The following is a 12,036-nucleotide window of genomic DNA, read 5'->3' as shown; positions in this document are numbered from 1 at the left end:
GACGCTACACAAAGCGCACAAACGTAGAACTAGTGCACATTATAGGGCACACAACGTGTGACGGTTCACGAAGGGCCGCCAAGTCCAGGCTGAAGTTCAGCGCGGAAACGAATGCACAGCACATGCATAAACACGAACTCACACACAGATTCTCCTGTGCACGTAATTTTCATGTCGAAAAAAAAGAAGAGCGCCAGCAAACACCAACTGGTCTGATCAGATTCCGTTTCCAAAGCCCAATGGGCTCTTGGAATTTCTGTTCGGGTTCTATTCGGTCTGAGTGGTTTGCTGAAATACTCAGTGAGTTCACAACACCTTCGAGCAACTACAGGTGAACGTGGAAACAATGTCGATCGCCTCACAAATTCTTCCCACTTACAATCAGTAAGCACAAACGATTCGCACCACGTAATGCACACAAAGGTGCAGAAGCAAAGTTCACAAACGGCCATATCAAAACAGTTTTTTTCGCAAATTTCTTTTTTTCTACGTTAAGTTCACTCGCAAACGTGGCGTATCGTGGAGTGGTTATCCACCGCATTCGAGCCAGTCGGCGATGGCGGGCCCACGACGTCAACCGGTTCGGCCCGGGTGTCGACAGCCAGCATCGGAATGGCCTCCGGCACTGGAGAACCGCACGCGAGCGCCCCGCCGTAGCCATCGAAAGAGGAGGGGCCCACAGAAACGTGGCGCTGGGCTTTCTTCTTTATCGCCGGCTTCGGGGCCACGGTGACTGTGGACAGCTTGCGCGGGCTGGGCCTGGTACCGTACGTCTTGCGTTTGGCCGCCTGCACGGCAGCGACAGGCGATTTCACCAGGTGGCGCGTACGTTGCTCACACGGTGCGGTGACTCGCTCAGAGTAGCAGAAACCAACGGGACGCGGCACAGCCCCCCCTAACACCTTCAGCTCCAAGAAAACTTGCACTGCTACATTCACTAAGGTGCACAAATTGGAGTAATTTTTGCCAATACCAGATGCGAGGTGGTTTGCGTTCGAAGTAAAAAAATAGTCACAGTTTCGCCCTAAAGGACGAAGCATCGATTGCGATAGCAAATTAGTGAACAGCTATACGAAGTAAGGATAGTAGTTTTATCGGCCGTATCAACTTGCAAACATAGGCAAACTAACTAAATGAACAAGCATGGTGTTACGCGAGCACGAGCAAACATTAATCACACCTCACTCGATGCCGCGGAAACTAGCTGTCAAAACGCTGGAGTGAGGAAGCGCGGCCGCAGCAGCGAGCGAATTGGCCTTCGTGCTGCGTCTCGCATCAACGCGAACTAAGCCGTGAAAAAAACACGGCGCACGGCGGACTGTGTCCCCGACGCAGATGGCTTTCAAGATATAGCGGCCAGACCGGGCGTGCGCGGCCGTCCGGGCTACCCAGATTAGAACGCATCCTCCCCCCCCCCCCCCCCCCCCCCCCCCGGAGCGTTGCGCGCGATGGTAGACGGCGCGCGGCAATGATATTATCGCCCTTGGACTTTATGTGGAACCTCATGGCAACGGCGACAGCACAAATTCGCCTGGAGTGTCTACACATATATAATTGCTATCGCAATAAAATACGTACAGTGCGAAGACGTGTGGATATAAGGAAATTATTTAGCACTAGGCGTTCATTTCAGGCCAGTTATAGTTGCAAAAGACAATAGAAAGTCAGCCCAGATGTAGGTGAGCTGGTGCACTTTGGCTTACATGCATGTACAGCAAGACCCTTCACGGTGATTCAATGGCTATAGCGTTCTGCTGCTAAGCACCAGGGCGCGGGCCCGATTCCCAGCCGCACTGGCTGGGAATGGTCCCCCGCATTCTCATAGGGACGGAATGCAAAACGCTCGTGTAGTTAGATTGGGGTGCACGTTGAAGAACCCAGTGTTGTCAAAATAAATCCCCGAGCTAAGTTACGCCTTCTCTAAAAGCCTAAGTGATGTTTCCAGGATGGTCAACTCAATCAAAAAACTTGGAGGACGCTTAAGCTTCGCCTTTAAGAGTGGAACGCGATAGTATTCAAAGATCTCTGACTACTACTCACGCTTCCCGGAAACTGCAGTTTATCTAACCGTAATGCTTACCGGGAAACGAAAAAAAAAAAACTGCATACACTATGGGAAAACTCGTAAATATATGCCACGGAAATATTTCCCTGGCATATATCAGTCGCCAAAGGAATGATCGCTTGATGAGATAATGTTTCCATGACGCCACATTTGCTTGAACACTTACCGCATATTTTATCGGTCCGAAATCACGAAAGCATTTCATCATGGCTTGACCGAGGAACATAAGGAAGGACATTAGGGCTATAATGCAGGTCGCCACCGTCACATTGCTGTTTCCTGTAAAGAAACACAAATAAATCCAAGGTATCTTTGACAGCTGAGAAACGACTAATATTGTGAATAATGGACATGACGAAGCTTGCCGCATCCATTGCCGTGCTTTTTTTAATTTTGCAGTTAGGGCTTGCTCCCAATGAGTGCCTTTCAGCCGGGCGTAGTCATGAAGCTACTTTTGTGCAGGTTTTGTGTCACTAACTTTGTTCACTTAAAGTAGGAGTAAAAATGACGATCGAAGGAATCACGTATAACTCAGGCAAAACTAATTTAAAACTAATCTACTGCAGGAGTAAATGTATCAGTAACGGAAGCAATGTTTAGAACAGACTAAGTGAAGCATTTAAGACGTGTTACTTTGCAGACGGCGCTACACCATGAGCCTTTTCCTTTGAGTTCGAACAGAATTAAAAAAAAAATCATCTTCGACAGATAGCGTTGTTCAATCTGTCGATTCACGAATAGTGTCAATGTCTCACGTTGAACTTTGACACATCTGACTTCAAGAGACGCAAAGGTAATGCTTAAAAAATAATAGAAAGTGCTATGACAATGTGCCTGTTTGGCGTTGGCGTTAGGTTGTATTTTTTATGTGTTACTATAATAGTCGAGCTACCGAAGCCTAGTGATGGTAAATATATTCGGGACATTTAAGGGGATCTTTTTTCTAAGTAACTCGTATACTAAAGTCGAAAGCACGTACATATACATATATACTATGCGTGCCTCCAAAACTGAGTGAATGTATACTACAGAACAATCATTTTTTTAAAGAGCGAATGACGACTTGGCCACAGGGTACTACATCCCTCCCCCCCCTATAGATAATACTTTTTTCATATTATCGGATACGCATTGTAGATGTTGCATTGTTGCGATTCCTCAAATGCCTATGCGTGTTGTTAGAATGGCATTTAGTTTTGAGCAGTCATCGTGCACACGTCTGCCAGTTAATAGGGCCCCGACCCTATCAAGCCCTTTTAGGCCTCTTCTCTGCTCTGTCACTAAGATTACCATAAACACAACATGCGATTTTATTACTGTGCATATATTGCAACAGTTTGAAGTTCACTAAAATTTGATTGATTGATGTTTATATACATGGTTATAGAAATATTTGACCACATATACTGCCGACGCCTTTAGGTAGAGCATTATACTGTAGATTCATGTTGGCCCAAAGCGAACATATTGACTCGTGCAGCAAAGACTTTGCTCCGTTCTTAGCTTTTGATCTCGTGTTCGCCTTGTGAACACGAACGCGCGTGACAAAGTGGATTTTAGCTACTGTTTGAAGGCGGTAAATGCCTCCGCGATTAAATGATGGATTACACAAGTTTTGTAACTTGTACATGTGGCATCAAAAAAAAAAAAAAAAGAAGCAAGTGAACTCGGAGATCCTCATGCTTGACCTCAGTGGCTTCAACGCGATAGTATTATCACGATCTGCTCAATCACGCCTTTGATCACAACGGCTCCGGGATCGACCTGTTTTATTCTGCTGTCAGTACTTACGACAATGGCCGGGTTCTGTGTAATGCTATCGTACTTAAGAAAAAAGAGCCTCTTGAACACCTCGGCAAATTATCGTTCACCTATAGCAGCAGCTATACGGAAAACATCAAATTTGTTTAGTACTCTTTAGGTGCTGTCCCAAACATGGCGACGGTGGCGTTCTTCCAGCACCTTCAGTAGGCAATAGCACGGCATCTGAGATTGCTTTCTGTTATTCTACGGCAACCAATGTATAGCTGGCTTCGCGCTGTAAACGCGTTCTTGTAGCGGTAGTGCGCATGAAAGGGGTGCAACGCATGGCCTCCGTGATCATTGGCACGTCCATCGCCCAATATGGGTAACCATGTACTACGCTTTATTCGAGTGCTAGAAAGAACAGACTCATGCCACGATCAAAGCGCCATCACCGCACAATCTAAAATGTGCACGGCGGCTCCGGAAGACGACACGCCGGAAATACGTTTAACGCGGTTGTCCCTTGCAATTGCAACTATGCAATTGAGCACATGACCCCCTTCGTAAGAAGCAAGAACTCACCGGTCCTGAGGTAGAAGAATATGGCGAGCGTAAACTGGAGTAGAATCAGGGAGCCTATGACGAAATCGATGGCTGTTGCGTGGATGTACTTGTTCGTCTTCGACGGAGTGTACACGAAATAGATGTTGTAGCGGTCCACGCTGTGCTTGAAGCAGAGGTAGACTAGGCCTGCACGAGCCAATGGCATAAGGACAACGCGGTTCTCAACCCCTTAGCAACACATTCGTTAGCATGTCAGAGGAGGTCATACCAGCATGCATTGTACAACTATAGAAAACTGAAATTGGGAGGGATCCAGCGGAAAATGCAGCGTACACAGTATAAAAAGCTTTTAGACGCTCCCGTGTCGAGGAAATGGGGGTAAGCGAAGCTTGTCGTGTGTTTCTTCGGTGTTTCTCGGAACGAAATGCACTGACGAGTGCCACGTTGTGCACAAACCACAACAGGTCACACGCACTGCAGCTGGCTCCGAAGTTCCGGTTAAGAAGCTCGCGTTGAAACCTGGCCGTCGCACCGGGGAAGTTGGCGCTAGCTTTGACGAGGCGTGCACCACTGTTGTCGGGTTCCTGGAGGGTAAGACGACGCGTACTTTTGGCCTCAACATCGCGCTCCCGCAACTCGGGGTCCGCGGCTATTCGCTGACGTTTCGCATGGGCTTCGGACGCCCTCACGCTAGAATCGGAACGTCGACGAGAAGCCCTTTCCCGAGCGATTTCGCGGCGCCGTTGCTCAAACACAGCCTGCTCCTCGGCGGAAGGCACCACGCGCGGCCTTCCCATCCGGACGCCGAAACAGATCTGAGGCGAGGAAAGCCCGGCGGAGCGCGCAAGGTCGATTCACATAGGTCGCGAAGCTTCGGACGAAAAGTGGTTCAGAACGAATTGTCACCGACATCAGCAAGGGTGGTTATCGGAGCAGCGATTGAAGCGCGACTATGTTTGGAGGGAACAAACATTGGGAAAGACAAAAGCGTTTTATAAATAAAGAGAGAGACAGTTAGATTCATTCAACGAAAATAAAGTTCCTAATCAATTTTATATACGAGAAAAGAAGAGACCATTCCATTTTACTTGATCATTATCAATAAATACCTTTTTTCAGCGCCCACCGTAAGAGCGCCCACCGATAGCGGCGGGCGTTGCCGCTATCACTTGCAATGCAATGCACCTCTTGAAGTGTGCGGAAAGGCGCGCTCGTAAAGTTAACCTGTTACAATACGCCCCCCTCACATGTTGTGTTGTTTTGCTTGCCGTTTGTCTGAATTTGGTGATGCGGGTAGTCTCATTGTTTCTTAACCTATTCAGTCAAAAGCAGTAAGTTGCGCCCGCCAAATAATTGTTTAATTTAGTTGTTTTCGGGCGACAGCGCTGGCCTGTGGACTCGGCGTCCGACAAAAGGACGAGCATTCTACGTCCAAAGTGTTCATCGGCCTCCAAAGAAAGTATATTCTGTGCAGGCATGCGATTTCGACACCCGTACGGCTGACCTTTTCCTGCATCGCTTTCGGCACTGAAAGCTCGCAACGCCCATCAAGTTGTATGGCGGGGCATTTGAATATGCAGCTGTTGTGGCAGGCCACCGAAAACAAACTTCGCGCCTTTGAGAACAAAATGGCGTTACTTCTGTTTATAACGGATATGACGTCACATTATTTTTTTTCCGCCGGAAGTGTTCCCTCCTCACACAGATGGCGCTAAGCCCCATGAACCGCCGAAGAACCGCCATGTTTTGAACGTATGGGCTTCTATGGAAGCTTCGCTACCAGGTATATCTACCTTGGTGCGCGCGCCAACGCTCTTTCCTTCCCTTTCCCTCCCCACGACACACACCAAACGACCCTGATTGGTGGCGCGCGTCACGTCATCCGGCACCGGCGCCGCTTTCCCCGCACCAGCTCTTTCTTTCTTTCTTTCTTTCTTTCTTTCTTTCTTTCTTTCTTTCTTTCTTTCTTTCTTTCTTTCTTTCTTTCTTTCTTTCTTTCCTACTTTCCTACTTGTTCCTGGCTTATACCTGCATATCCCTGGCTCTTACCCGCATATGCAATGCGGGTATGCATGACTGTACAACGCCACCGAAACTTGTGAGCCAATACAAGCTTCGCTTGAAAACGGGACGAAACAAAGCTGTCACTTGTAATGCCATTTAAGTCCTGCGTGTGCGAGGTAGTTCTATTTTTTAGTAATGTGACAGTGGGGTCAAACGTTTTACACTTCTAGATGTTCAAAGGTGAGACATAAAACACGACGCTCTAGTGGTGACGGCGATGATATTTACGCAAGCGTACGCTTGATTGCCTGAGGCTGAACACGAAGAAGGTTGTCCGTGGTACAAACTTTTTTTTTCGCGAGGAAGTTGCTTCCGCGTTTAACTTTCCGACAGCGAAACGGCCGCCTGCGTCGGTGCTGTTTAATGGAAAACTTTGCCCGGTATATCAAATTTCTTGTGACATGGGCAAATTTCTTCAACTTCAGCTTTCCGGCAGTGAAACGCCCGCCTGCATAGGTGCCGTGCCGTGGGCATCTGAGCGTCGAAATCACCGGCGTAGCACGTTGCTTGAAGGCGAAAATCACCGCGATTTTAGTGAGGGTATCAGTGATGCCAACTCTAGGGATTTATCCCTAGATCTAGGGGTTCTCGGATTTGTTAGGAATTTAGCGTCTTTCTCGACCTATCTAGGAACTTTTGAAGATGCAGTTATCTCGCCATTTACGCCACGATGCATATTCATAAGCCCCCACGCAGACTTTAGCAAGGTTACTTGAACCGAGCTGCTTGTCAACTCTCTAACTCTACTAGTGGAGGTGAAGCGGCGCGTAGCGGTCGCTAGAACGAGCGGCGCTGTAGTCAGTCGCGACTTCTTTCGTCGAAGTAGGAGAGGGTGGAGCGGGTGTCCGTTCTTTATTCTACGGAGTGCCGCTGTTCTCTTGACGGCCACATGGGTCATGTCTTCCGGCGGCTATGTAAATAGCGTTTTTTTTTGTGACTAAAAAGGGCGTTCAACGCTGTCGCCTAAGCTTCGCTTTGGAAACCCTTGTTTGATCCTCCTCGCGAAAGATGGCGCAGAATTATCGCGAATTACACGCGCAGCTGCGCAGCGCGTGTAAAAGCGAGACTTCTAAAGCTTGGCTAGTTTTATCTTTTGCGTGCTCGAGAACGCATTCTTGGCAGTTTACAATATTTCTACTTTCACAGCACCTCATACGTTCATAGTTGCAAGAGCTCTGTGTACAGTAGCCGCATTATCAAAGTAAATGACAACTTGTTAAGCGGGCGGCGACCAGCAAGGTGAGCCGAGGAAAAAGAAACCAATTTACTTTATCATTCAAGAAGACGTATAAAGATGTAAACAGAACCGTGCACAAAGCTCCGCGGCCCCGTGAAGCATAACGTCGTCACTGTATAACACTTTTAGCGATTTTTTTCACAATCTAGGGATTCTTTAGGTATCAATCTAGGGATAATACGGCACACTGAGTTGGCAACACTGGAGGGTACTTAGAAATTGAGAGCTAAAGAACAACAAATACATGATATGCGAGAGGGCTGTCAAACGTTGGCTAGATTGCGTCAATCTGGGAAAATTTATATTTTTTAGTAACTGCTTACAACATGATATTGAAACGTGTACTTATTTATCCTTTTCTCGGGGACTGCATTTCACACGCTGACAATTTAACGTTATCGCTCAGCGCAACACGCGGCTCCACGATTGGAACTTATTCGAATGTTATCGTTGATTCTATCTGCTGTGTAGGTTCTCTCTGCACTTTGCGTAGTCAGATTGTTTGGGCGACACGAATTGTGTAACGCACTTTGTGGAAGGCACGCGGGCACCAGCCATTACGCTGGAACCTTCGACGAGTCATGTATAAAATCCGATGCGCTTGACCCGCGCTGATCAAATTTTTGACGATCGCCGACCGCGCTCGCCGCTATCGTTGTGCTTTGAGTGTAGCCTGTTTTCTTGGCACAGGTTCGTCCAATAAAGAGTTAGTTTCGTGATTCACAGTTTTCGCTGCTGTGCTTTTCAACGTCACTATAACGTGCCAATATAAAGGCGGCTGGTAAACGTACTATGCATCAAAATCTTTCACAAACTGCACTAAACATTTTTGCACAGAAGTACCTCCAGCTATTAAAGGGCCCGTCGCCAGGCTTGGGCACTACAAACTGACAAGCTAGGTGCGTAGATACAGTGAAGTATTACACGTAGTATTACACTGAAGTGCACTGCGAAGACAACTGAACATTGAAAAGAAATCCCGCGCACCCTCCTTGGAGGAGCCACTCTCCCAGTCAGCAACGGTGATGTCACAGGCAGTCACCCCCCTCCCCAGTTACAGCCGACGCAGCAATATGAACTCTGGCATTTCCGTGAAAAGCAGGGGGCACTGACGCGCCACCGGAAATGCGCTGCGCAGCAAGGGAGAAAGAAATGGAGGCAATCGTCGTGACGTAAACGTCACGTGTTCCTTCTGGTTCGATAGTTGAGAAGCGTCTCTTGAGTAACAGCCAATGGGAGAGTGGCTGCTGCGGCGAGGGTGGCTACCTTCTTTGGAAATCACCTCGAAATATTTTACTTCTATCTCTGCTGTTACAGAACCGCTTCGAAAAGAAAAATTATTATGGAAGTACGCTTCCCCTTGGACGGTGCTTTAAAACTTCGAGTGTACAAACGAAACTTCTGATGGAGCCTGGCGCTGGGCTATCTAAGGGCGTTGCGCGCGTTTGCCCCCCATGGAACAGAGCTGACTTTCCGTGAACTTACCGAAAGGCACGATGAGTGGGCACGAGAGGCTGTAGATCATGGTAATCGCGAATATCAGCAGGTACCACGCGTAGTGGACGCCGAAGTGGAACTCGAACAGGGATGCCTGCATGCGGAACGCGAACAGGTTATCTACTCTACGCATCGAATGACCTGCTTAACTTCGCTCCTTCGTCAATCTCAACTGAAATATCAGCTACTTGCGTTTGTTCTTCGAATCCATAACGCCGTCTTCCTGTCTCTTAAAGTCACGGTTATTAAGTTCCGTTGTATCGCCAGTTTCGCGGTCCTTGGCTGCTCAAATATGTGTAAGCGGAACTTGTGATGAACTGTTCATGTAAGTGACCCGTATATATCACGAAAACATCATTGACATTGTTTGGTCACCTCCTTTACCCATGACGTTTTTATCTGACCACTTGTTGTTCCATTTAACCTTCAATTAAAGCTTACCCTAATATTTTGAATGGTCATCCATTCATCGTTGACGATATGCGAGTCTTACGTACTAACAGCGTAGATTACGAATAGCGCTTGAAGAAATAATAATTTCCTTGTGTTGCACCTGAGCGACTGTAATGATATAACATTATCAGGATCTCTGCAGCCACCCCATTGATTAGAGTGGGTTATTCAGCCCATACCGGCCACTGCGTGGTAACAGGACCGCACCACCGACGCCGATAATGTTACACTGCCTCCGAAATCGGCGTCTTACAACCCAAATCTCCGAGAACATATATTGTGAGTGATATCAAATCCACTCCCCCCCCCCCCCCCCCCCCTGACACATTTCATTGGACATGCCTCCACTTTACATTGCGTCGACACCAACAACGAAGGCCGGTCAGTGCACTGCTTAATGCGATAACATTAATGAGAGTGTGGTTCTCACCCGCTGCACTGCGAATGTTTCGGCCTTGGAGCGTGACATGAAGGTGTACAGGATAAAGAGGCAAAGCTGTGGGAATCGGATGAGCTCCATGGTGGTGCCCACGAAGGACGACGTCACCACGTAGTTGATGAAGAAAGCGCCGCTGTCTGGTAGGTACAGGCACCTGTCGAGTGCATTAACAACACAAATTCAGATTAGGTAGAGATCCGAGCGAGACGGGAATTAGACGACACATTACCAATGCTTCAAGTAAAAAGTTGCGAGTCTGAACTGTGGGTTGCTTCGACAACTGGGGAGAAATGCAAATTAATGCACGAAGCTTTCCATTACAAACGAGTCTTATAGATGAATTAGTACTCCTTCTACCACACTGACCAAGAGAATGTCTATCTATTCTATGCATCTATGTCAACGGTTGTGCCACACGTGTCCGTGACAAGGTTTGCCACGCATGCACCATGATGCGAGACATTGTCAGGTGCCACGAGTATTTCCGGGTGTACATGTAGGAGCAGTAAAATCAGCTAAGGATCGGCGTTCATTCTGTCCTGTTGTCTATTCTTCAAAAATGTACATTCGCCCCCCTCCCTCCCTCACCCCCAACAAGCGTTCTGAAAATGTCGGAGCTTTAGATTTACTGTGTTTCCGTACAAGCCGTGTAGACTATAAACAGCTTTGGGATAGCTAGGATATACTGATTAGAAGGATGCCAGGATAGCGTAAAGTAGATGCTTGCGAAGAGTTTATATATTCAAATTATCAAATTCAATCAATTATCAATATATTCAAATTATCAGGAGGTGTGATTCAAAACTTATATTTGAAGTGGATACTTATGCAACCCACAAGAACATTTACATGAGCGAAAAAAATAACATCAACTCAGGCACTGTAGCCCGTCGTGGCCCATATACTTTTGACAAGCGTTGTACAGAGCGGTCCACTGTTAAAGGGAACACCGGATGGATGGATGGATGGATGGATGGATGGATGGATGAGGCTGAACCCTTTAAATCGTGCGGTGGCATACGCCACCTAGCCATGACTATTAAGCGCGTGGCGTCTGCTCGGCGCCACCACCGGCCGGTGACTGCAACAAGTTTCGCGCAGGCGCAGTGAGCGCTGTGGGCGGTGCTCTTTTGTCGTCTGCTAACGTCTGCTGCCGCGCTTCGGATAGTAGAGAAGCAAGCCGATCACGCCTTTTTAAAGTTGGCCGGTGAGTGCATCGCCGCACACTGATAGCCAGCCATTGCAAAGCTGAAGGAAAATTAGACGAGGCAAAATATTAACAAGCAGGTATTTTAGTCGTTTCAGCTTACAAGACAAACATGATCATTTTTTACGGATGTCTCTTTTTGGCACAGCTATATTAGAGAATACTTCTCCGTATGTAGTGCCCATCTCATTTGTACTACTGCATATTCGAGTTGCTGCAGGGCGTACGTAGGCTGCACAAAGAATCCACAGCGCCTTTAACAAGCATATTAATTTATAAAGAGCTATCACACGAGTTATCGTCGAATCATGGGAGTCGACGTGCACGTACAGTAAACATTTTTGAGGCGGAAAAATCTTTATGAAACGAGAAGGCGAACAAAAAACGGCACGGTCATTGCTGCTTATGTTAAGGGCATTTATCTGATTATACATCAAGCCAGTCACTTTCCTTCCAGCTGGAAGGAAAGTGACTGCGTTCAAACACGAATTACGCGAGCTGCTTGCTTCGCGACGATCCGAAGCACGGCAGATGACGAAAGAGCACCGCCCACAGTGCTCACTGCGCCTGCGCGACACTCGTTGCGGCCGCCGACCGGCGGTGGCGCCGAGCAGACGCCACGCGCTCCGGTGTTCCCTTTAACAGTGGACCCCTCTGTACACCGAGACTGCCGTTTATGGCAGCGCACTTACTTCCACAGGTGTGTTTCATTGGTCGGCTTCAGAACCCAGGAAACGAGTACTTCAGCACTGCGAAAAGGAAAT

The 12,036-nt window shown here is 47.7% G+C and overlaps 1 protein-coding gene across 1 annotated transcript in view; it reads right to left on the bottom strand.

The window, feature by feature from the left end:
- Positions 1–230: 230 nt before the first annotated feature.
- LOC119464848 (calcium permeable stress-gated cation channel 1-like) overlaps positions 231–12,036 on the bottom strand; it is a 36,929-nt gene continuing 25,123 nt past the window's right edge. The window contains 6 exon segments of the mRNA XM_049656402.1: positions 231–788; positions 2,232–2,344; positions 4,394–4,561; positions 9,162–9,267; positions 10,057–10,219; positions 11,965–12,021. Coding sequence (XP_049512359.1) covers positions 498–788; positions 2,232–2,344; positions 4,394–4,561; positions 9,162–9,267; positions 10,057–10,219; positions 11,965–12,021 — 898 coding nt within the window. The 3' untranslated portion in view covers positions 231–497.

The sequence above is a fragment of the Dermacentor silvarum genome, chromosome 9 (genome assembly GCF_013339745.2).
Source record: "Dermacentor silvarum isolate Dsil-2018 chromosome 9, BIME_Dsil_1.4, whole genome shotgun sequence".
In the NCBI taxonomy this organism is placed as follows: domain Eukaryota; kingdom Metazoa; phylum Arthropoda; class Arachnida; order Ixodida; family Ixodidae; genus Dermacentor; species Dermacentor silvarum.
Note: the sequence above shows the minus strand (reverse complement) of the source record. Positions and strands in the feature narration are given on the sequence as shown.